Raw genomic sequence first — 27,354 nt, 5'->3', positions numbered from 1 at the left:
TCCTTTCAGTTGACAATTTTTAATTTGTATATTTAATTTCTTGGGTTGTGAATATGAAACTATTACTTACAGACAGAGGCCGCCCCAATATTTTTTTACCCCCTCACCTGATAGAAATACGACAACGTAAGGACGCTCTTCTAGAGACGGAGTTGCGTCTTACTGCAAACACGTTTATTAGAGCTCGGAGCACAGCAAAATATCAGGTGACCAATAAAACAGAAAACGTAATATTAATAGGTCTCTTTTTAATTAGAAATCACTATTTTCATATAATGAAAATGACTAGTGTAATGATCAAAACCCCCACGGCCCAGCACTCCATTACATTATTTTTTACATATAATACAGAGGCATTAGAAACCACAATATTAAAATAAAGGTTTAATAGATACAAAGGAGATTCAGCTTTACAACAGTTTTCCTTTTTCTCCTGGATATTTTTTTTTTTCCTTTTTTTTTTTTAATTACACACAAAGTAAAATTTTTCTCAACTTGCATTTAATTATGAATTTTTTTAAGTGCAAACATTTTGTTTTAATTAAAAAAAATATATATAATAATAAACTAAAAATTGCAGCTTCCATCTTCCTAGGGGGGGGGGGGGGGGCGAAAAATAAATAAAAAATTACCGTACATTTCAAGTCACTGGAGAGAATGACTGCTTTCATATCAAGTGCATTTCAGATGCTCATCTAAACCATTGTAGGTTTAAAAAATAAAATAAAAATCAGTGCAATACACAATGGTGGATTAAATCTTAATAACCATCTAATAAAAAAAAAATATATATATATGACTGGGGATTTTCAATAAGCAGACTTTATTTTACATTATATTTATAAAGATTAAATTACATTGAAAAATAGAAAGCAAAGAGGAATGAATGGACTAGTATGGAGATCCACTGTAACGGCTAAGGAAGTAGTGTTTATTGGAGGTTTTTTTTTTATATACACACACATATATATATATTTCTTGGGTGAGTGGTCGTGAGGACTAAAGACCAAGCGGAGAGAAATTCTCTGCCAAGTATATCCTGTCGTTTGTGTGATTTTTATATATATTTTTTTCCTGTATATTAACAGTGATCCGTATAGAGATTCTGCCCGTGTTCTACCCTGACGCTCTGTGGCTGTAGAGCGGCTCCTGGTTCCTCTGTCTGTACGTCTGCTCCTGTAGTGTGTGTCTCGCTATAGCGGTAGTGTCATGGCTATACTACTGTTCCACTTGGAGAATTCGCTTGATTTTGGGATGATAATAAACCCTGTGAACAAAGCATTTTTTTAATTAATCATGAACCGAAAAAAACTTTACCCAAATCATTCAGATATAATAATAAAAAATAAAAAAAAACTTAAGACCAATTCCACACCACAAAGTGCAGTATATTAATGGGGATCAGCGTTTATAAAGACACTCGTTCCCAATAATTGCCCTGTGGAAAAAGGTGACTGCGATCACCTAAAGGAACGCTTGGATCCGGCCGCCACCAAAAATCATTGCTTATGTGCAGGAGATTGTGATGTTTAGGGTTCATGCACACAAACGTATTTTCTTTCCTTGTCCATTCCAGGTTTTTTTTTGCGGACCGTATGCGGAACCATTCATTTCAATGGGTCCGCCAAAAAAAAAACAGAAGTCACTCCGTGTGCATTCCGTTTCCGTATGTCCGTTCCGCAAAAAAAAAATAGAACATGTCCTATTATTGTCTGCATTACGGACAAGGATAGGACTGTCCTATTAGGGGGCAGCTGTTCCGTGCCGCAAAATACGGAATGCACACGGATGTAATCTGTATTTTTGGGGACCGCAAAATACATACAGTCATGTGCACGAGCTCTTAGACAGCAATCTGCTGCCCAGGAACAGGGATTTCCTATGGGGACGAGCGATCGCTTATCCCCATACAGCAGAGATAAATGCAGCTCTCATCTCTGCTGATGATCAGGCAATTATTGGGAACATCTGGCTTGTTCCCAATAATTGCTATCTATTTCTCAGTCCGTGTGGGGCCATCTCAGACATTAGTGGCATATCGCTAGGATATATGCCACTAATGTCAGATAGGAACGGGACCCACACCTATTTCCAGGACAAGGCCCCCTCCTCAAAAGGGAAGGAGAGCACACTGCATTCATTGCTATGGGAGGTCCGAAAATAGCCAAAAATCGCTGGCTCGGCAGTTTCTGGCAGTGCCGTAACTCCATTCATACGTGAATGGAGAGGTGGTCGCAGGTGGACGGTGTGCTCTCCTCCACTTTTGGGGGTCCCAGTTCTGGAGATTGGAGCGCAACCATATAGCTAGGATATGCCACCAACGTGTGTGAGGTATAACCTATGGGATCCGGATCTACGTGCCGCAGTTTAGCTCATGCAGCCGAAGCACGCCCAAAATCATATGGATTTCATTAACGTGGACAAGTTACCTCTTCTGACGTAGCTGTTGGATTCCATATGAAATGATCAATTTGCAGCGTCTAGTCTTAGTTATATTGTGCCATTCCTCTATTTAGTTTAGGACTAAAAGTCCAGCTGGGTGTTACCAGTTGGGGGCGTCTCACACTATCCAAGAATGGGCACAGGCACACTCCCAAATTGTAACTCCCATATTGGGGGGGGGGGATTTAGTCAAACTTCTAGTAAGAATAATAGAGGAATTACAAAACAGTTCTAAGACTCGATGCTGCAGAATATTTAGTTCCTAAAACAGACCCGTCAGGGGAGGGGGCGGCTCCTCCTCAACCTCCATAGAGTTTACATTTGCAATGAAATCCACAACTGGCAAGCGTGTTGTGCCTTGATGTGCAGATTTGGTGCCGATTAGACCGGAGACAAATCCAGAACGTGTGAATTTACCCGTGTGGTGCAGCCGATTGCACCTGTACTTGCAGATCAAAGCCACATCAACTACAGGTGCGCCTGGCATTTACTGGTGACCACAGTGCAGCGCCCAGACACACGTTTTGTCTGAAAGTTAATATTTTTACGAAAAATAAATAAATGCAGCTATAGAACTAAAATAAGCGCCTTACTAGAAACTTTCTACAGTTCAGTCATCGCATATTCACACCTGGCAGACAACCACTCTACATTAGCGGCACTTATCCCCCTCTTATTCCCACTGAGCAGACATTTCATCGTGTCCCGATCCTACTGCAAAAAGGTCATATGCTTTTTTTTTTTTTCATCCAATTTACATCTAGATCATCTACATGGGACGGGCATGCTTATGGCATCTGGAGTCTGTCTGAGGTTGCGCCATATTTATCACAGAGGCTGAGTGATAGATCTGGTCGCACTTTGGCATCCAAGCTGTGAAAGAAAGCGGTCGGTTGTCCACATCAACCAATCACGGCACAGCCGTAATATTTATTGTCCAGGATCAGAAAAGCGTTGTAGCTCAGTCTTCATCCACTTCCATGGAGCCGAGCTGCAATATCGGACACAACCTACGGTCAGGTGTGGCGCTGTTTCTGGAAGAGGGCAACCAAGTTTATCTAATCCTGGACAAACACCTTTTAATGGTTTGTATTGAGATGGAAACTATGGGACTGCCGCAGATAGCCGAGTGCAGGGCACGGCCATTTCCGGCAGTCTCAGAAGAATGAACATAGTGGAGACGTGTGCGCCCGACCATGCCTCACAAAGTCCTCACCGGCCTCGTGCACAGGTCTGCAAAACACGGAGACTGTCCATGCTCCATGTTTTTTTGCAGACCTGTGGTTTGCATTTTGGGGACAAACACAGGACACATTCTGTCTCTTTGCGGAATGTACATTCGAATCTGAAAGCATCCATATGTCAACTCCACAGAAAGATAGAATATGTCCACAAAATGCAGACCACGGAGCCATTGAAGTCAATGGGTCGGCAAAAAATGTGGATGCAGCACGGACCGCAAAACATATGGTCGTGTACATAAGGCTGTCCATGCTGCAAATCTGGCGAAAATCTACAGCGTCAGGCTCCAGGTTTAAAGGGAACCTGTCACCATGAAGTTGCAGTGCAATCTGCCAGCAGCATGGAGGAGCAGAGCAGAATTATATATAGTTTTATGGGAAAAGATTAAATATAAGTTATATTTTATACATTTAAATTCCTGCTCATTCTGGAGGAGACGGTCCTATCAGTGATTGACAGCCTGCCCTCTATGACTGTGTATACAGAGATAGCTGTATGGAGGAGGCGGTCCTATCGGTGATTGACAGCCTTCCCTCTATGACTGTATACAGAGATAGCTGTATGGAGGAGGCGGTCCTATCAGTGATTGACAGCCTTCCCTCTAGGACTGTGTATACAGAGATAGCTGTCAATCACTGATAGGACCGCCTCCTGGACTTTAAAGCCCAAAATGTGCAGGAAATTAAATTAATACATTACGCTCAATTACTCCTGCTTACAGCACAGGCACCATGTTCAATGTGACAGGTTCCTTTAAAAAAAAGTCTTTGCCGCAGGTTAATGTCTGATGTGCGGTGGCTAAAACGAATACAGCTCTGCACTTAAAGGGCATCTGTCATCAGATTTGTCCCCATGACACTGTCTGACCTGTTACATGTGCACTTGGCAGCTGAAGGCATCTGTGTTGGTCCCATGTCCATATGTGCCCGCATTGCTGAGAAAAATGATGTTTTAATATATGCAAATGAGTCTCTAGGAGCAACAGGGGTGTGGCCATTACACCTAGAGGCTCTGCTCTCTCTGAAACTGCTGCACTCTCTGCACTTTGACAGGACCAGGCAGTGAAAATGTGATCATACCTACCTGGTCCTGTCAAAGTGCAGAGAGCGCAGCCTCTAGGTGTAATGGTAACGCCCACGTTGCTCCTAGAGACTCATTTGCATATATTAAAACATCACTTTTCTCAGCAATGCGGGCACATATGAACATGGGACCGACACAGATGCCTTCAGCTGCCAAGTGCACATGTAACAGGTCAGCCAGTGTCATAGGGACAAATCTGCTGACAGATGGGCTTTAAAAGGGAAAAAGGAAGCAGAGATGTATGGTGCTGTATGTCATAGCAGTCCCTGCCCCCACCTGGAACTGAGGGGAAAAATGTACAGCAGCAAATAAAACATCACAAGGACCATGGCATATATATATATATATATATATATATATATATATATACACATACACACACACACACACACACATACATATACACACACACACACACACTAAGCTATGCATACTGCAGGGTCAGAGGAGGGTGGAGCATGAACATTAGAGGATCCCCGTGTCATGCTCCGCCTCTCAGCCCTCGGCCTCATTACAAGATTTCATTCTCGTAGTATAAACAGACATATTGTGCATTTAGGTCTCGAAGCTGGCACTTACCTGGACCGGGCCTCCGACCTCTATAATCTAGATTTCCACCGTTTTTTGGTACTGCATACTCATCTCCCAGAAACATTTGAAATTTTTTTGTTGTTTCTTTCAGCAAAACGTCACCGCAGAGCATCATTAACTTAGGATATGAACACCAAGCATATAGGAGCAAAGCAAAAAAAAAAAGTGTGGGGGTAGGGGTACCCTAAATGTAGGCGCAAAGGTAAAGATGCAAGACTGGTGCCACAGAGATCATATAGTCCAGAGCAGGGCTGGCTCCAGGGGTATGTGGCCCTTAGGCACTGTAAGGACTCCAAGTGACAAGTTCTCCTAGCCCTGACCTACGCTCCCCCCTGAGGTCTATGGTGACTGCCGTCAGGAGGACAAGGACCTATCGAGCCCATGACGGCAGGTGTGCAAAGATTTAGGGCACGTTCACACGGCTTATATTCCACTCGGATTTTGGCGCATAGTCCACACCAAAACCCACATGGAACCTGCAGTTAGTCCACCTCCCATGGTTTCCAATGGGAATCTATGTTGCCGTTGTGGATTTCTCTGCATAGAAAGAGAAGGGACGTGACCTTTCTTGGCATGGAAACCACAGCAGGGGCCCACAAGCGGATTGGCACATCCACAACATGCAAACTGCTGCAGAAATCCAAGGGTCAGCCTCGAATTTCAAATACATGTCAGATTTTAGCCATATTTTTTTTCCCTCTAAGAGAAGAATCTCAATCTTTGGCCTCTTTCACACGAGCATGCTCAGTTGGGGAAACACGTTCCCTGTGACGGCCGCATTTCCCAAAATCGAACGCTGTTGTTCTGACCTGAACTCGCAGCATCATAAGGACTGCGAGTTCCTGCCATGACGACAGCGGACCGCGGTCAGACAGGAACTTGCAGCATCCCAAGTTATTATGACGCTGTGAGTTCGGGTCGGAGGAGCAGTATTTAGTCTGGAAACGTCTCACGTTATTACCTGGACTGAGTGGACTCGTGTGAATGTGGCCTTAGGAGGGGAAACAACAACAATTTTTATATATATATATTTTTAGATTTTTTAGAGATCAAAATTTTCCATGGGTCGGTATGGCAGAATTTAGCACCATATGTAACCACACAAGCCAATCCTGGACCGTCCGCACCCACTGGCTGACCTGTTCCATGTGCACTTGGCAGCTGAAGGCGTCTGTGTTGGTCCCATGTTCCCATGTGCCCGCATTGCTGAGAAACATGATGTTTTATTATATGCAAATGAGACTCTAGGAGCAACGGGGGCGTTACCATTACACCTAGAGGCTGCGCTCTCTATGTAACGGCCGTGTTCTCTACACTTTGACGGAACCAGGCAGTGTAAAAGTCATCTCACCTGGCCCTGTCAAAGTGCAGAGGGCGCAGCAGTTGCAGAGAGAGCAGAGCCTCTAGGTGTAATGGCAACGCCCCCGTTGCTCTTAGATGCTCATTCGCATATATTAAATCTTAATTTCTCTCAGCAATGCAGCCACATATGAACATGGGACCAACACAGATGCTTTCAGCTGCCAAGTGCACATGTCAGCCAGTGTCATAGGGACAGATCTTACATGGGTACTAATTGGGGCAAGGGGTCACTTCTGTACAACCGGTCAAGAGGCAATAAGGGTACTTTCACACTTGCGGCAGGACGGATCCGACATGCTGTTCACCATGTCGGATCCGTCCTGCGGCTATTTCGCCATGCCGCCGCTCCGTCCCCATTGACACGGCGGTGCACGACGAAAGCCGCCGGACTAAAAAGCCTGACATGCAGTAATTTTAGTCCAGCGGCCTTTCCCCGTGCTTATAGTCAATGGGGACGGAGCGGCAGTCCGGCGGCACGGCGAAATAGCCGCAGGACGGATCCGACATGGTGAACAGCATGTCGGATCCGTCCTGCCGCAAGTGTGAAAGTAGCAATTGGTCGTTTCCAGCAGAGTTTTATTTATTTAAAACTAATTTTGAATATAAAAAAAAATTAAAAAAGTCGATTCTGTGTTGTGGCCCCTTAAAGGAGTTGGCCCACAAACGGCAATGGATAGGTGACAAAATGTATGATCGTAGGAGTCTAACTGCTGGAACGCCCACGAGACTGGGGGCCCCACCCAGGGCCCTTCTCCATTCACTTCTATGGGGTTGACCGAGGCACACCACTGCTCCATTCACACAGGGGGAGGGGGGACTCAGGGACTCCCAATTCTGGTGATCGATGAGGGTCCCAGCAGTTGGGCCCCCAGTGATCATTATTACTATGAATTGCTCACAGGCCTAACGCTTTAGGGGTCAAATGTAACCTTGTTTTACATTATAAGAAATGTTGGTTTCTGCCATTTAAAAAAATATTACTGGGCGGAGGAAGGGGGGGGGGGGGCGGGGGGACAAAACAAAAAACATTTTGGGTTCCAAAGGTTTTAAAACCATCCCTGAAGTGCCTCTACCTTCCATAGAGTTTAATATGAGGCGCTGCTTGAAAGATATAGGGGTAGAATTAGCAAAACTGGATTTAAAGGAAAACTGGCTTAGTTGCCCATAGCAACCAATCAGATTCTACCTTTTTTTGTGCTCATTTGGAAAATGAAAGGTGAATTGGTTGCTAGGAGCAACTAAGCCAGTTTTCGAAAATCTACCCCATAATGTTTATCATCTTCGCGTCTCCCTGGTTTATCTTGAACTGATCCCGTTACATCACGTCCTATGCTACCGTCACACTTAAAAGCTGCGTGCAGAATTCTGACCATCGCTGCTTGGGACCCCCCCTAAGCTCTGTGAGACCCCTCGCAACCAAGCCGACATCCTGCAAAGATTATACATACATCACTACGTTCACTGTAAACCCCGCAATACACCAAAAACTCATCCAAACATGCTCTATATACAGACACTGAACCAGGAGGTGGCGGCAGAGAGCTCAGAACCCGGAAGTAGTCAGCAGAATTCAGGATGCAGCTTTGGAGGTGACCGGAGTACAAGACATCATGCGAGTCACAATCAGTATGAGATAAGAAAAGGGTTCGCAAAATGATCCAACATCGCACATAAATTAAATCAGATCCCTCCTCGAGCCCCTACAAGTTCAGCACCAGCCCAGTGAGGCAAGTATCTGAGCTGCTGCGCCATAAGACCCCTACCTAGCCATTTTTAAGCTATATAAAAACAAAACAAAAAACACTCACTATTAGGGCTCATTCAGACGGCCGTATGAATGAGCCGGTATCCGTTCCGCAATTTTGCGGAATGGGTGCGGACCCATTCTTTTCATTTGGGCCGCAAAAGATGCGGACGGCACACCGTGTGCTGTCCGCATATGTGGTTCCGCAGAAAAGGTGGAGCATGCCCTATTGTTGTCCGCAAATTGCAGAACGCACACGGCCAGTATCAGTGTTTTGCAGATCTGCAAAGCACTACGGCCGTGTGAATGGGCCCTAAAAATGCATAAAATAAAAAAATATATATAGGCAAAAATAAAAATCACTTTTTGGGGGTCGGTGACTGGCAGATCTATCAGTCAAGTGTCATAAGAAAGAGTTACACATTAAGAACTAAAGAAATCAAGGTAACTGTTTTATTTACAGAAATACAGATCTTATCGGATAAACTTGCGTCCACGTTTACTTCGCTTTTTTTTTTTTCTTCTTCACCAGTACATTAACAAGTGCCTCCACGTAAGCCGGGCCACGTCCCCCCGTGATCTGCATGCCTCGCTACCCCCAACCATGTCGAATTCTGCCTGCACATTGGTAGGGTGATCACAATGTACAGCGCTTCTGGTTAGTGTTACGTTTTGTTGTTTGTTGTTTTGTTTTTTTTAGGTTTTTGTATTTTTCTATTTTCTTTGGTTGGCAAAATAGGCTTTGATGTTACATGTAATTCTAAACCCCCCCCCGCCCACTTCCAACACGGTTTTTGCTGTGGCAAAATTTCAAATGATTCGAAACGGTATGACATGCAGTAACCAAATTATGTCTCGGCAAGAAAGGAAAAAAAAAAATTATAATAATAATTAACAGCTCTCTACACTGAATTGGAGAAAGAAATGTCGGCGTTATCCCGACAGGTTGAAGCGGACCCGTCACATGCCCGATGCGGAGGCTGCCGTTTTTTTTTTTTGTCGGCTCGGCCAATCGGTTTGCCGGGAAGCTAGCGAGATAGTCAGGGAAGGAGGTTCTGGCTTCTGCAGGAACCGATCGGCCCCTATCGGGTCTCCTCGCCGAGCAGGTGACGGGGTCTACGGCGACTCACTGACATTCTAATCTGGATGCAGCATTAAGGGTTAAAACTTACCACTTTACCAGGCCTTGCCCATGTGCAAATAAATCCTTCCTGACAAGCAGTGACTATACAGTCTTCAAGAAAAATAAGCACAGTTAGTCTTTCATGTGCTATCTTTTTACAGATAAGAGGCTCTAACAAGGGGACGTCTTCCATCCTGGGACAGAGCGCGGTCCCCAACGTTTTAGCCGGGTCCGTTTTGTTTTTTGTCACTAGGTTCAGTTTGTCGCTGCTCTTGCTTGATATATGTCCCATACTGTGGTTCCTCTTGTGGTCTTTGTCGTGGTGCCTGTCCTTGCGGTCGTGGATGGACAGGGTGGCGAACTTGCTGACGCCGGAAGCGTTGGCGCTGTCCACGCTGCTTTTGCTGCCGGTGTTGGAGACGGCAGAGTGGGGGAGGCTGTTGGACCTCGGAAGAGGGGGAGGTATGGCGTTGCCTGGCGTCGTGATGCTGTTGCCGTTCGTTCCTGGGTTGGCAGGGGCGCTCCCTGTGGGCGGGCTCGTGGCGTTCATGACGTTGGTGTGCGTCCTCGTTCTCGACAGAGGTTGGTGAGGGAAAAGGATGTCTTCCGTGAGGTCCCATAAGCACAGCTGCGTATCTTGGCCTACCGAACCAAACCTGTAAGTCACGCTGACTGGGCGACTGTCGGTAGAGTTCCTTTTTGACAGTCTCGATTGTGTACTGTTCGCCCTGTCTCTGCCAAAGTTGATCAGTTCTTGGAAATCTTCGTCGCTTCCGCTGAACTCCATGGGGTCTGTCTCTTCCACGCTAGTGGTGTTGGGGTCGAACGCCACCACGCTGACCCAAGATTTGTGCCCCTGACCTCTGGCTATTACACGGCAGTCGACAAACGACCAAACCGTCACCAGGTCGTCCTCTCCACCCGTTACTATATACTTCCCGTCCGGGCTCCAACACACGCATAGGAGTCCTCCAAAGTAGCTTTTCATAGTACCATGCAACTCCACAGAATCGAAGTTAAACACGCGTAGGAAGCCATCTTGGCTCACACAGGCCAAGAACTTCCCGTCTGGGGAAAAAGCAAATTCGTTAAGGGCTCCCTCTCCCACAGTCCATTTCAGCAGAGGGTTTCGGGTGGACTTGCTCTTGCAGGTATGAACGGCAAAGCTTTCCCCTTGCTTCAGGGGCTGGTAATGGGGCGCTGTGGTACCGCACGTGTGTTCCACATTATACAAGTACATGTTCCCACTGGAATGAGCTACAAGGAAGAGGCTTTCGGAGCCCGGAACCCATTTTACACAGGTGACTCTTGACTTGTCTATTAGCCTCTGTGGAAGACAAGAGAAGGAGAAAAAATATATATATATTTTAAAAAAATTAGACGTGAAACGCGTGTGCATACAACGAGGAATAGGGGGCTGATCATACGGAGATGGGCAAACCAAAATCTTTTCCACACACACACACTTCAGAATGGGGCTTCTGAAGCTGGGCGGCAAGGTTTCCCTTCACTGACAGCACCCAGAGATCTTGAAACCCCATTCTGATCATGCCGTAGCTCATTAGAAGATGCAATGTGAGCTGCACATTCCCAGCAGCATCTAGAAATGGAGGGTGCAGTAGTCACAATTCCTAAATTTTGGATCCTCAAGCTCAAAAAAAAAAAAAAAAAAAAAATCCTCAAGTTTGCAAAAAAAGAGGAACTATTGATTCACGCGTCAAGCAGGTTGCATTTTTCATGGGGGGTGGGGAAGGGGTACACGGTAATCAATAGGTCTCCCTCTTTTGCAAACTTGGACGGGATCACGCATTTCTTCTTTCTGAATATAAGAAATAGAGGACTCTAGGATGCTGAGAGTTCTCTTCGCTATACCTGGGTTGTACACTTGTCTGTAATGCACTTATGTGAATCTGACCCAAGACTTACATTTTTATTTTTTTTAATTAAGGGCATCATGCAATCCCTTTAACTAGGCAGTAATTTCATGTAATCACTAATGTAGCACAGCCAATAAGCTATTCAATAAAAATGTATCTGTGCAGTGCCCCCTGCTGTTTGTCATCTCACTCTGGTGGTCGCACACGCTCAGTTTAAATCTACCAACTGTCACCAGCTGAGGCAGTTACAGCAAGAAGGACGTGAGAAAGGACACACTCCTGAGCTGCCAGCTTGAAATTAATGTAGCAGAACACTTGAAGCAATCGATGGGGAGATCTCTGGATCCATGGTAGGTACAGGGCTGGTTCTAGCGAGACTATGCATATACGATGTCTGATTTTAATTTTCTACATCAGTCATGGCATAACGGGGTGACGACGTATAGCAGAAGTGAAGGGTACGTAGCGCTAAACCAACACTTTATAAGATGGGAAATACCCCTTTAATTAAAGCAAGGGTTTGGTCAAAGGTGAAATGTAGGCCAGCGGCAACAGGGATGGGTAATCTACCTGAAAAGGCAGCAAGGACACTGCTCTGCCGTTCCGAGCATTGGGGACCGCAATTTGTGGTTCCCAATGCACTGGCAACATCCGTGAGGTTGCCACGACGGATCCAGACCCATTTAACTTGAATGGGTCCGTGATCCGTCTGCCCCGTAAAAAATTGAATATGTTCTATTTTTTTTTTTGCGGTGCGTAGGCACGGAGAGAAACCCCGCGGAAGCACTCTGAGCACACGGCCGGTGGTCACACTGTTTGCGGGCCACAATATGGGCGATGGCCGTGTGCATGAGGCCTTATCAATAGCACATGGAGGGCCTATCCCTCAAGTATGGAACCATACAGATCTCATCTGCAGCTATACTGGCTACATGTACAGGACTCTGCCGTCATCCGCATTAGATTGGTAAATAGGTCATCTGTATCCGATTGGTGGGGTCCAACACCCGGGACCCCCACCGATCAGCTGTTTGAGAAGGCACTGGCGCTCGAGGTAGCTTGGTTTGCAGAAAGAAGGCTGCGGAACGACTGCAAACGCCAGTGTCTTCTCAAACAGCTGATTGGCGGGGGGTCCCGGGTGTCGGACTCCCACCGATCAGATACTGATGACCTATCCAGAAACCCCTTTAAAAGGGGTTATCAGAGACTAAAAAATGTCCCGCATATGCTCAGGCCCCTCACACTGAAGATACTTACCTGGCTCCCTATGCCGCTCCTGGTCCCTGCACCGCCGCTTCTTCCAGTGCACAGATGAAAACATCCAGTGTCAGGGGAGAGCAGCTAATGGCAGGCGGTGACGGAGACAAGCCTTATTAGCATCGCGGGTGAAGCTAGGGAGGCTCGTCCCCGTCTGCAGCTGTGGCGGTGCGGGGACCAGGCAGCCAGGTAAAAAGATTCGGTGTGAGGGTCCCGGGCAAATGGGGGACATTTTTTAGTCTAGGATAACCCCTTTAAGAATCTTCATTAAAACTTCGGGGTGCATCCATTCAGAAGACCTCACGCCTCGCTCTCGTGGCCTTCGGGAGAGCTCTGTGGCCAGGGAAGACGTGCCTATTATGCAGTCACTACCCAGGTCACAACGCCCATAGACTTATCAAGCTCAGAGCTCATACGGCCGTGTGCTTGAGGTCTATGAATTATTCTGCACTATAATACATACAAGTTGATAACTGATGGGGTGACCCCCCCCCCCTTGATTATATTCAGCGATTGCTCCCATCCTCCCCCACTCACCTCCTCATTAAATAGCTTGCTGGTCTCCTTCTTAATGGGGTCTATGAGTTGGACCTGGCCTGCAGAGAAGCCGACGAGCAGGGAAACGCTCTCTGCCGTGGCCGTGAGATGATTGAAGTCATGACACGTGGGCTGCGTCCCTTTGTAGATCCGCTTGTCTATTGGTTTGCTCAGATCGGCAGCCTGATGGGGACAAAAGAAAAACAGGACACCATTTACTACGGCATCTATAGACGGTCACCAACAATACACGGCCCCTGGATCAGAGGTCACTGGTTATGGAGCGTTTCCAGCAGCGAGGAGGCGGCATCCAGAGGTGCGGAAGTTACATTAGTTTGCAGTTTTAGAAGCTTGAAGAACGCAGCCAAGGTCAGAGCTGCAACACGTGAACATTGCTATGGAGATCAGCCAGGAGGAAGGGGGAAGTCTACACATACACCGCAGGTGAAGCACGCCTTAAAGGGCACACCGAGCAGGCCGACAGATTAGGTTTATTTTTTATTTTTGGCTTAACTGTTAAAGGGGGTCTCTCACTTCAGCAAAAATACAAGTCACTTCCTAATGTATTGTGATTCTCCATATTGCCTCCTTTGCTGGCTGGATTCATTTGTTCATCACATTATACACTGCTCGTTTCCATGGTTACGGACCACCCTGCAATCCATCAGTGGTGGTCGTGCTTGCACACACTATGGGGGAAAAAAAAGCACCAGCCTACGTGCGCTCCCATGGTTCCGGCCACCAGAGGGGCCACCGCTTTCTCCTATAGTGTGCAAGCACGACCACCACTGCTGGATTGCAGGGTGGTCCGTAACCATGGAAACGAGCGGTGTATAATGTGATGAACAAATGAATCCAGTCAGCAAAGGAGGCAATATGGAGAATCACAATACATTAGGAAGTGTCTTGTATTAACCTTCTCTACATGATAAATGCAATTTGCTGAAGTGAGACGACCCCTTAACTATTAGCTATGCACAATGGGGGGGACCTCACAGCCTCAAAGGGTATCATTCTGCACAGCACACCATTCCTTCTAGCAGGAGACCCTCAACTTAAAGGGCATCTGTCAGCAGTTTTGCACCTATGACACTGGCTGACCTGTTACATGTGCACTTGGCAGCTGAAGGCATCTGTGTTGGTGCCATGTTCACAGGTGTTAGGTTCTCTAGGTGTAACGGCAACGCCCTCATTGCTCATAGAGGCTCATTTGCATATATTAAAACATTTTTCTCAGCAATGCGGGCACATATGAACATGGGACCAACACAGATGTCTTCAGCAGCCAAGTGCACATGTATAAAACTGCTGACAGATGCCCTTTAAAAGGGTTTTCCCGCCACTGGGAACCCAACCGATCATACATCAGAACCCATGCCCCTAGTATGAATGGAGTGGCGATGTGCGCTGCCGCACCATGCGATCCCATGGGACTGGCGGAGATAACTGTGCTCTGCACTCCCATAGACAGTGAATAGAGCGTCAGCACACATGTCCAATCCATTCAAAACAGTGTGGAGGGGGGGGGGGGGGGGGAAGGTTTCACAAAACCTCAAATTGGAAGAGGCGATCACCAAGAAAACTAAAAAAAAAAAAAAAAAAAGCTGATAAGGGAAAGATACGTTCTTAATTCCAAATTCATTTCATGTAAATGACTCCTCACAGTAATCTGCCGCTAATGCTCCCAGGTCCATAAACCTCCACGTTGTTAATGCTTCTGCAAATCTACAGGAGCAGGAAAGAGATGGAAATCCGCCGGCTGCAGGATGCTAATCGGCTTTCCCATCACTGGGGGAGTCGGTGGGGGGCCAACTGTCAGCATTTCTCTGTAAGAACTGCCAGTGAAGTCAGAGACGCCGGCAGAATTACCAAGATGGAGGAGAGGCCCCCGCCATGGGGACAGCAGCCTGGTTCACACATTTATAATTCTGGAAGGGAGGGGGAGTACATGAGGCTACTGCCTCCCTGTCTCACCATGTAAAAGGATGTAGAATTGTGATCTGCCCCACAATTCTGCCGGTCATTAGTTACAGATCGATATGAAAGACAGAGAGGCAGTACTGCCTGAGGCAACATCATTTACATGGTGAGACAGAGAGGCAGCACTACCTGAGCCTACATCATTTACAGGGTGAGACAGGGAGGCAGCACTACCTGAGCCTACATCATTTACAGGGTGAGACAGGGAGGCAGCACTACCTGAGCCTACATCATTTACATGGTGAGACAGGGAGGCAGCACTACCTGAGCCTACATCATTTACAGGGTGAGACAGGGAGGCAGCACTACCTGAGCCTACATCATTTACATGGTGAGACAGGGAGGCAGCACTACCTGAGCCTACATCATTTACATGGTGAGACAGGGAGGCAGCACTACCTGAGCCTACATCATTTACAGGGTGAGACAGGGAGGCAGCACTACCTGAGCCTACATCATTTACATGGTGAGACAGGGAGGCAGCACTACCTGAGCCTACATCATTTACAGGGAGGCAGTGCTATTTGTACCTACATCATATACAATGGGAGGCAGTACTATCTGTACCTATATCATTTACATGGAGAGAAAGGGAGCCAGTACTATCTGTACCTATATCATTTACATGGAGAGAAAGGGAGGCAGTACTATCTGTGCTTACTACAATTACATGGAGAGACAGGGAGGCAGTACTATCTGTGCTTACTACAATTACATGGAGAGACAGGGAGGCAGCACTACCTGAGCCTACATCATTTACATGGTGAGACAGGGAGGCAGCACTACCTAAGGCTACATCATTTACATGGCGAGACAGGGAGGCAGAACTACCTGAGCCTACATCATATACAATGAGAGACAGTACTATCTGTGCGTACTACAATTACATAGAAAGACAGGGAGGCAGTACCATCTGTACCTATATCATTTACATGGAGAGACAGGGAGGCAGTACTATCTGTGCTTACTACAATTACATGGAGAGACAGGGAGGCAGTACTATCTGTGCTTACTACAATTACATGGAGAGACAGGGAGGCAGCACTACCTGAGCCTACATCATTCACATGGAGACAGTAATATCTGTACCTACATTATTTAGGAAGCAACAGGATGTCCTGCTAACCCCAGCAATGTGACCCAGACAAAACACTAAAACCCAAAAGAAAGGCGGCGGTCACTTTGCATTGACATGCGTCCCTGCTCCCCATTGCACTTGAATATAGATGGTAGGCCGGGGCCCTTCCTGTACTGAATGCCCACAGTGTAACACTAGATTCCCCCAGTAGTGGCCGCTGCACAGGAAAGGCAAGGCTAGTGACAAACTTTTCAGAATCCGAACCTGCTGCGATCAGCTGATCAATGAGCCAGCGCCAACTGAAGGGGGTGGAGTCTTGTTTCAGCCGCTAGTCACCCTGCTGTCCAGAAAGCCCAAATGACACAGCACTGCATGGATTTTATCACACTAATGGGGTCCTCTTTTTTTTTTTTCCTCGAGGGGATGGGGGGGGGGGGGGTAGAGACTAAGCGGGGTTAATAGCTTACGTCCAGAACCTACCACCAGACCCCCGGGTGACCCAGCTCCTTGCCGCAGATGCTGAATTTGTCCAAAACAGGAAACGGATACCAGAAATCCGACCCATTGTTAGGAGCGGCCGCGCTGCCAAGGGCCGTTTTCTCTCTGTGAATAGCTGTATGCCAGTGTGCCAGGGCAATCAAGTGCCAAAAATCTATACCCCCAAGAGAACGACCAGAGGCCAAAGACCATCGAGAGCAGATACAAGTCTCTTGTACGAGTCCGCGCCGGTGGGTGCCTGAGGGGTAGGCGCTGACACGACGGACGCCTCTTCCTCCAGCAAAGTTTACTTCCAGTATGAAGAGACTGCACGAGAGGAGGGCACCAGATTTGTAGGGTCATAAAAAGTTTTGCCCTAAATATGACGCAGAGGAGGGGGAACCTTTTACCGCGGGTGTCTGGGAGCAATGAAACGTAAAACCGTGCTCATGTTTTATTCCTAGATGAATAAACACTGACAAAGTGAACCATTGAGCGGCGACCAAACACACGGACGGCATCGGCTTTCAGCACACAAAAGGAGACTAACCCTATAATGCAGCGACAGAGTCTACTGCCAGCAAAGACATGTCAGGTGCCGGGCGGGCTAGTGTTCTCCGGTATCACCTTTGCATAAGTGCTCCACGCACACGGCCGTGGTTTTTTGGGGAGTCGGATGCGGACCCATTCACTCCAACGGGGCTGCAAAAGATGCGGACAGAACACCGTGTGCTGGCCACATCCGTATGTCCGCTACGCGGCACCCGCACAAAGATAGGAGATGTCCCATTCTTGTCAGTTTTATGTGGAACGCACACGGCCAGTATCCGTTTTTTTTTTTTTGCAGACCAGCGATTTGTGGACCGCAAAAACTGCAACGGCCGCATGCATGAGCCCCAACACTGAAAAACATAGGGGTTTTCCCTCAGGATAGATCATCAATATGAAATTCCCAGCTCCCCCACCATCAGCTGTTGGAAGGGTCCACTGCCCGTGGCGTCACATCCATGGTTTTACTGTGGTTCAGTCCGGTCCCATTGAAGTGAATAGGACTGAACAAAACACCCATTGACATGATACCGAGGACCTACCCTGAGGATAGGCTGTTGGTATTTAAGTCCAGGACAATCCCTTTAAAAGGATTATTTACTTTGTAACTGGCAGAAAGCGTTCATTTTACCTGCAGCACCTCCGCAGGGTAACAGAGGCATTACATGCTGTCCACTGGCGTCAGTGGTTGCCATTACAGTGCCCACAGGGGTAGTCTCCCAAACTGCAGTTAGGCCTCATGCACATAACCAGATTTTATATTCGCGTCCGATCCGTATTTTTTTGTGGATTGCGCGCAGACCCATTCATTTCTATGGGTCCGCATCTGTGCGCTGTCTCAGTCTGTCCATTCCACAAATGATAGAACATGTCCTATTCTTGTCCGTAGTGCAGACAATAATACATTTCCAGTAACGGGGGGGTGAGAAAGATGCGGCGTGCACATGGAAGGTGTCCATATTTTGCGGACTGCAATACGGACACGGTCGGGTGCATGTGGCCTTAAATCGGATGTTGCCCAATACAATGGACAGTCATTGCATGCGATACCTACAGATAGGAACGGCAGTGGAAAGTGTTAAATCTTGGACATCTCCTCTGCATTCAGGAAAAATCCCAGCATGTTTTACATTGTGCTCCGTAGAGGTGAATGGGGCTCGCGTGAAAAGAGGCCTAAATGGCAAATTGCTTTCGCCTTACATCAGGAACCTCGCTCCCACTCCTCCACCCGAGAGCGCCGGAGGGAATATAGGGTTAATGATTTATCAGGTCTGTAAACCATGAAGTCATGGGACAGGAGGGAGTCCTGCACTGGCCTTTCCAGCACAGGACACAGCCGGTATTCTAACGCTGGGCAGCAATCGGTTCCAGTTCTTGGTTTTCAGAGGCCTCTTTGAAATTTAAAAAAAAAAAAGGGGGGGGGGGGGGTAATGATTAGATTTGTTGCTATGGGCAACGCCGACATTCTATTTGCACCTGTAGATCACAGGTCTAAGCCGTCATGTTTGTGCCGCTGCATCGATTCTCTGGCAAAGCATTGCTCTCATTCACCGACAGCAAGCCAAGGAACTGAAACACAAAGTATATTCGGATGTTGTAGAACTTTTCGTTACTTGGCTCCATGGACAAGAGACTGGACGATGCCTTTAAAGGGCAACTGTCAGCAGTTTTGTCCCGGCTGACCTGTTACATGTGCACTTGGCAGCTGAAGACATCTGTGTTGGTCCCATGTTCCTATGTGCCCGCATTGCTGAGAAAAATGATGTTATATGCAAATGAGCCTCTAGGAGCAACGGGGGCGTTGCCATTACACCTAGAGGCTCTGCTCTCTCTGCAACTGCCACACCCCCTGCACTTTTAATTGACAGGACCAGGTGTGATGACGTTTACATTACCTGACCCTGCCAGACGCACATGTAACAGGTCAGCCAGTGTCATAGGGATAAATCTGCCGACGGATGCTCATGTCTATGACAAAGCAAGGTGTGGCTGAAGATATGACTCCATGTCCGCGAAAGTCTTTTCATTTTGGAGCCCCCGCCCCATAGCCCAGAAGTCACGTGCCGCCATATCCCAGGAGGCTACAACCTCTCATACTGCAGTCTCACAATTACACCCCAGTCTGTCTCGCCTGCACTGCATGAGCTGACCATGGGGAGGCGCCCTCCGTTTGTAACCCACTTTAACCAGCAGCATGCACCACATGACAACAGATTCCTCCCCCAGACCAGGCGTGGCACTACTACTGATGCCCAGCCAGATTTCAGTGAATGGAAAAAAGCTGCAATACCCTGCACAGCAACTAAGGGGCCACACCCTTCAAACTTAAAGAAGGACTCCCATAAAGTCTTTATTCTCTGACCTGTTAGAAAAGTACATGATATAAATTGTAGTGAAGGTAATCTTTTTACCAGTGACTATTTGTGAGAGTTATAACCTCCCTTCTGATTCTCAGCTGTGTCATGTGACCAGCACTCTGATCTCCAACTGACACCGGACAGGAAGTCAGTTACGTCTCTATTCATTCCTATGAGACAGACATTGAGGCTCCCGTACATAGGGATACATAGAGAAACTGACTTCCCAAATCACACAGCATCTTATGTGCGGACAGGAAGTCAGCGTGCTGGTCACATGACACCGCTGAGGATCAGAAGGGAGGTTATAACTCACAAATACAGTCACTGGTAAAGATTACCTTCACTATAGTTTACATCATGTACCTTTCCAACAGGTCAGAGAATAAACATTTTTGTGGGAGTGCTTCTATCATGGGGGTGCCATGTGTTGTACCCAAACTGATCCGATATTGAGTGCTCATCCTAACCAGACCGGACGGAACCACTCCGGGTACAGGAGGACCAGCTCCACCATTTCAGACCGTGCCCGCCTTTACATCAGATTGTCACATTCAATAGGGAGAATGCAATCCGATGGGCGATGTCGTAGTGCGAAGGATGGGGTGCGGGGTCGTGACGCCCTTCTTCGGGCACGACCGACCGTTTTAACAGGTAACACAGAATGCACAGTGAGGAGCCATTACCAGCTGACTGGCCGAGACGGATCATCAGAGGACACAGGGGTTCTCTATAGTCTTTTCAGAACCTCTGTGTCCGGCGTCTCTTTCCCTATTCCGGGACACTGACTGCACCCCCACATAAGCAGTCTGTACATGGGCACGCCCAGGAGGGGTCGGCGGAGGTAGCGGGCAGCTCTGTTGCTTGTTACAGCCCGGCAGTATCCTGCTCCGAGGACTGACGCGTTTTGTCTCCTCTCTTTCTCTCTGGTCACTGCGACACTTCCAGCAGATCATTAACCACGTCCTCCCAATGCCGGCTTAACGAGCTACGCTATGGAGATCTCCAGGCTGGGAATACTGGCATCGGCCGCCCGTATGACCCCGTGAACACGTCTACTGTGCTGGGCCGTCGTCTTGCAGCGCAGGCGTGTACACGAACAGGGAGAGGTATTTAATAAGGCGGTTAAGACCCCTCACCGGTACCCTTTATACATAGTATACCCCCCCATACAGGGCTGGATCTCAGCAACACTTCTAGACTACTCAAGGCCTCTCCACAATATTTTATACTGCAGCACAATCTCACTAGAAGTGGCACTTTGCTGGAGGACAACAGCTCAGAACATGGAGGCGATAGATTGTGACCTGGCACGGGCAGAAAAGGTCGAATCTCAACGGAACTGATGGCAGTACGAGGACCCTTAGCCTCTTGCTCATTTAAAGGGATCCCATACTTCCCTATACGGAGTTGTAAACACCAATTGTGGCCCGACACCCCCTCCCGTCGACTGCTCTCTACGGCCACGACTGCCGGCGGCTCCGTTTCCTGTCACAAGCATCAGTCGCTCGAAACCCTCAGCCATTAATTCATCACCGCAGCCATCAAGGAGCTGGGAGGAAATTATTATTACATCAGTGAGACTAGAATCAGGGGATAATAGCCGAGCCGCAGCAGGCACCATTAGCACGGCTGCCACCCAACTTCTCGAGCCTCCTGAATGTCAATCCTGCCAACACTTCCTGAAATTTACTCCCACGCGACTGCGAAATGTGACACCTCTGTAAAAACGGAGAGCGTCTGAGTTGCCACTCGGCTTTCTAGCCCTAAAATCTACCTATTGCTCAGAGCTACAGAAACTCTGTCTGCAGTCACCACTAGGGGGAGCTGTAGAATTCTGTATGCAGTGAGCTCCCCCTAGTGGTGACTGCAGAGAAATAAGTGAAGAACATAAAACCTTGTGTCAAGACCCGTGATCACGCAACTTATTATCGCCACTTCCTTCCAGTATCATTCAGGATAAGGATAGAGAGGAGGGGGGGGGGGGGGGTCGGCACCTGATTTGACATAACAAGCGTGCAAAGGCTCTTTATAACCAGCGAAGATCTCAACGAGGACATAAACATCCTTCAGGACGCTGGTGACAGGAGACAATACCCGCTTTGTCCTCCTAAGGAGAAGAGGAACATTTCAGAACCAAGAGAAGCTTTGTTCAAGGTCTCTGGTGGTACACGGGTAAGAGGGTGAACCCTAAATATATACACAATGCATGGTCCTGCTTGTACGGAAACTGCACCGCGCCAAACTTCAACGTACATCGTGCGCTGAAGCTTTGCAGCCAATACACCATAATCGGGCTAACCATTACCACAGCCTCCCTGCCCTCTACAGAGGTCCCACAACAGGGATCAGCAACCTCCTGCACCGCAGCAGAGGTGAAACTACAACTCCCAGCATGCACACTCTCTTGGCTGCTCTTGGAACTCCCCAAGAAGTGAACAGAGCAAGCTGGGAGTTGTAGTTTCAGAACAGGCGGAGAGCCGCAGTTTACCGACCACTATCCTAGAAGGTGAAACACCGGCCCATAACACCCCTCGCATGGATGTGCGATTCCCCATATTGCTTCCTTTGTTGGCTGGATTCATTTTTCCATCACATTATACATGGCTCGTTTCCATGGTTATGACCACCCTGCAATCCAGCAGTGGTGGTCGTACTTGCACACTATTGGAAAAAGCGCCGGCCTCTCTGGTGGTGGGACCTATAGTGTGCAAGCACTACCACCACCGCTGGATTGCAGGGTGGTCTGTAACCATGGAAACGAGCGGTGCATAATGTGATGGAAAAATGAATCCAGACAGCAAAGGAAGCAATATGGACAATCACAATACATTAGTAAGTGCCTTGTATCAACTTTCTCTACATGATAAATGCCATTTGCTGAAATGAGAGACGACCCCTTTAAGGCTTCATTCAGATGACTATATTTTTGGTCTGCGTCTTATCCCCATTTTTTTACGGATCGCATGTAGACCCATTAGTTTCTATGGAGCCAGAAAAAAAAACATGGAGGACACGAATATCATCTGTGTGCTGTCCGCATCCATACCAGAAAATATAGAACATGTCCCATCCTTGTTCATTTTGTGGACAATATGCATCTCGACAATGAGGCCTGCAGAGAAAAAAAAAAAAAAAAAAAAGGCGCGGAATGCACCAGGCTGGTAACTGCATTCTCTGGAGCCATGGTTTGCGCACCGCATAACGGATATGTCCGTGTGAATGTAGCCTAAATGGCTGCCCTGCAATACTACGTTTAACCTGTAGTGGCCGCTGCAGGAAAATGTGCAGCTTCCCTTGGCTATCACAGCAGATTACCACAACGGGTTGTTCTGTGCAGACACTGATCTAGCAGGGGATGCAGATAGATGTGAAGTCAGAATAAAAAAAGATATAATGCTGCTTAGAAAGGCGATGCAGTCAGGTGAGATGTACGACAGAAAGGGTACAACTACACTGTGTGGCGTGATATTTTCTGCAATGATAGTCAAGGTGCTGCGCTGCGACAGTCGCACTAAGATCCAACTTGGCTGGAGTTTTTTGTGCGACACCATTACAAAAAAAAAAAGCAGCGCGGTGCTGTAGTACGTGTAGCCCTAGCCTTGTAAAAGGATCCGACCCACCCACCCCCAGGCCTGACCGTACGCACACGCCACGCTTTGATTTCCGCACTTGTTTATCTTGTGAGCTCGCTCCTACTGAACATACAACACCCATCATTTCCTGGGAAGGAGGAAGAAAAGTGTCAAAGGCTTCAAATTACAAGAAAGAAGGACAGATTACGAAGTGCAGGGCGGCCTCCTTCAGGCGAGACACAGAACCCCCCCCCCCCCCCTCCACCTGTAAGGTACACGCGGGAGTCGTGCTGCTACCGCCATTCATTTCTACGCTGGCACTGCCACCCTGCGATCTTTGGGTGCGGCTGCTGTCACCGTACAGCCGAACCCTTAAGGCTTGTCTTGCGCTGGTCTCCAAGCTGTTGTGAAACTACAACTCTCAGCGTGCCATCGGAAATACCTTGCAGACGACAGCACACACCTGGTTCAAGGGAAACCTGCAGCAGTCCAATAAGATGTCCCCCAACAGCCTCGGGTCCCATCCACAGATCCTTCCAGCGACCACACCAAGCAATCTGGAGGTTTAAAGGAGAACTCCACCTTTAGCCAACAAGGGACTAAAATACGGCTGTGTGAATGATGGCATACAGCGCCACACCTGAGCATGCCTGGTGCCGCAGCTCAACTACACTGTAATAAAGGCCGAGCCGCAATACCATGCACAACCTATGGACAGGTACGGCGCCGTTTTTTGGACGAAAGCGTTTTCCTTATTCAGCATCCCCTATCAAGTCACATGACAGCCACTGGGTGGAGCTAAAGTGCGGTCAGTTTTCAAGGACAACCGCAAGAGCAGAACTTTGGTTGTGAATAGAGGAAATAACCAGTCGCTAGTGAAAGTAATTACAGAGTTAATACTTTCCTGCAGATAAGGGTCCATTCACACGTCAGTATGTGTTTTGAGGGTTCCGCAAAACACGGACACCGGCAATGTGCTTTCCGCATTTTACGGACCACACATCGCCAGGACTCTCATAGAAAATGCCTTTTCTTGTCCGCAAATGCGGACGAGAATAGGACATGTTCTTTTTTTGGGGCGAAACGGAAGTGCGGATCCAGAAGCGCGGATGCGGACTGCAAATTTGTCACATTTCCACACCTGTTCCGCAAAATTGCAGAACGGATGCGGACCCAATTCGCGGAGGTGTGAATGGACCCTTAGTCATGGAATATGGTAAAAAGGCGAGACTCGCCCTTCAAGGGCTGTCAGTCAACATCATTACAGGGGTCACCTGTTCAAAAAGTTCTTAAAGGAATTCTCCACGCAAAATTGTCCCAGGCCCTAAGGGGGCGGAGCATGACACAGGGATACTCTATAGCAGGTGTAGGCAACCTCCAGCAAGGCAGCTGTTGCAAAACTACAACTCCCAGCATGCATACTTGCTCTTCTCAGAACTCCCATAGAAGTGAATAGAGCATGCTGGGAACTGTAGTTTCACAGCAGCTGGAGTGGCGGAGGTTGCTGACCCCTGCTCAATAGTCCACCACCTCGCTGACAACCTGAAATATAGCTCCTGACTTGGGCTTCTGCTCCGTCTCTCCTCCATGCTTTACACTGCTTCTTAGACATGAAGATGCACAAAAGGTTACTACGGGTCTATCCTTACAAAGGAAACTGATAACATACTGAACCCCTCACAGTGTCCCCAGCATGCCGCTGCTGCCAGGTCATGCCGGGAGTTGTAGTTTCGTAATAGCTATAGAGCGGCATGTAGAAATGCACTGCACATTAACACCAGTCAGTTACCTGGGAAAGTTGGGTGACCACCTTGTGGAAGACATGACAGCAGCTCAGGGATACAGGGGCATGCGAGGGGTCTGTGCATGCACTGGAGAAGCGGAGTACCAATCCTCCGTGGCAGCCATACTGGTTGTCATCCAGCTTTCCCAGTCTGTGGCGGCAGAGCTCCCGATATTCCGGGTGACAAAAGTCAGCAGACGGCACAGGACGCTCCGGCTTCAGATATTGCTACAACATGCAAATACCGGCTACACCTGCACCAGGTACAGGTCATGTGACTGTGCCCCCCCCCCCCCACGGCGAGACAATCGTAATGATCACCATATGTGAATAAGCCCCAGGGACCTGCCTATAATATACGGTTATATCACACAGGCTCATATCAGCATCAGAGGGGCCGGAAACATCCCCCCCCACAGTGCAATCCGGGGATCATAACCAGTTCTTCAGGTAGTGAGGGAATACTGACCAGTACCCGACTAGTACCCCAGAATCCCATACTGCGCAGATACCCCGGAATACTAACCAGTACCCCATACTGCGCAGGTAGTGAGGGAATACTAACTAGTACCTTACTAGTGTCCCATACTGCGCAGGTACCTGGGAATACTAACCAGTATCCCATACTGCGCAGGTAGTGAGGGAATACTAACCAGTACCCGACTAGTACCCCAGAATCCCATACTGCGCAGATACCCCGGAATACTAACCAGTACCCCATACTGCACAGGTAGTGAGGGAATACTAACTAGTACCTTACTAGTGTCCCATACTGCGCAGGTACCTGGGAATACTAACCAGTACCCGACTAGTATCCCAGAATGCCATACTGCACAGGTACCCCGGAATACTAACCAGTACCCCATACTGCGCAGATACCCCATACTGCGCAGGTAGTGAGGGAATACTAACCAGTACCCGACTAGTATCCCAGAATCCCATACTGCACAAGTACCCCGGAATACTAACCAGTACCCCATACTGCGCAGGTAATGAGGGAATACTAACCAGTACCCGACTAGTAGCCCAGAATCCCATACTGCGCAGGTAGTGAGGGAATACTAACTAGTACCTCACTAGTGTCCCATACTGCGCAGGTACCTGGGAATATTAACCAGTGCTGTGTCGGTCCATACTGTTCAGAGGCCTAGCAGCATCGCTCCGTCTTGTGCAGATAGATGGGATTATTAACGGGCAGGTGACCAAGAAAGCAATATTTCTCCCAAGACTATTTTTACCATTTCAGCAACCATCTTTCCTATACGGCGCAGGTGCCTGGGAATATTAACCATTTCAGCACCAGCACAGAGAACATCTTTCCATACTGCGCAGGTGCCTGGGAATATTAACCATTTCAGCACCAGCACAGAGAACATCTTTCCTATACGGCGCAGGTGCCCAGGAATATTAACCATTGCTGTGCCAGCGCCAAGAACATCCTTCCATACTGCGCAGGTGCCTGGGAATATTAACCATTTCAGCACCAGCACAGAGAACATTTTTCCTATACGGCGCAGGTGCCCAGGAATATTAACCATTGCTGTGCCAGCGCCAAGAACAACCTTCCATACTGCGCAGGGGCCTGGGAATATTAACCATTGCTGCGCCACTGTGACAGATCCTCAGTCTATTCTTGGAATGTCAACCGAGGGCGCAAAAGCACAAAGCGAGTGGCCCTATACCGCCATGGTGGCCCTATGATCCCAGCACCACAACCGGGGCCAAATGTTACCCAGAATCGACACGTCCCCCCCAAATATAGAGGCTGGGGGGCTCGGGTGCTTACGAACCTCCACCAGGACCCATTCTACAGAAGCAGAGGGCGTCCTATCCGCCCATAAAGGGGTGACACCCAGCTGAGGGCCCTGAGGGGGCAGCAGGCCCCTGTGATGACAGAGCCTCCATTGAGCAGCAGTGTTTTGTAACCTGACTCTGCAGTCACACCGCCGCCATTCCGGCACAATGTGACAGCCCTGCGCCCGGCCCCGCCCCCTCCCGGGTGTTCTTACCTTCCTGACGCCTTTATAGATGTAGAAGTAGAGCTCTCGGCCCACATTGAAGCAGATCCTGTCCCCGTTACCGGACTGGTCGTTGACGTTGACGAATGAAACCTTGACAGGGTTGGAACCCTGCGAATTAAAGGGCACCCGGTTGGGGCGGCTGTACTCGGAGTGAGAGAGGAGCTTGTAGAGGCCTTCCCGGGTGGTGAACTGGGTCTTAATTTCGTTCATTTCCTTCCCTCCTCCCTCCGCCGCCATCTTGGAAAGCAGCTCTCATCCTGCCAAATACCCGGATCT

At 48.2% G+C, this 27,354-nt stretch overlaps 1 protein-coding gene across 1 annotated transcript; it reads right to left on the bottom strand.

Annotated features, from left to right (window-relative positions):
* Nucleotides 1-465: 465 nt before the first annotated feature.
* WDR20 (WD repeat domain 20) lies at nucleotides 466-27,354 on the bottom strand. The gene is made up of 4 exons (XM_040412599.1): nucleotides 27,067-27,354; nucleotides 13,259-13,441; nucleotides 9,637-10,914; nucleotides 466-1,267 (listed from the first exon to the last, which is right to left on the bottom strand). Exons 1-4 carry the CDS (start codon nucleotides 27,313-27,315, stop codon nucleotides 1,214-1,216), a joined length of 1,764 nt encoding a protein of 587 aa, XP_040268533.1. The 5' UTR covers nucleotides 27,316-27,354; the 3' UTR covers nucleotides 466-1,213.

Source organism: Bufo bufo, chromosome 11 (assembly GCF_905171765.1).
Source record: "Bufo bufo chromosome 11, aBufBuf1.1, whole genome shotgun sequence".
Taxonomy (NCBI): Eukaryota; Metazoa; Chordata; class Amphibia; order Anura; family Bufonidae; genus Bufo; species Bufo bufo.
Note: the sequence above shows the minus strand (reverse complement) of the source record. Positions and strands in the feature narration are given on the sequence as shown.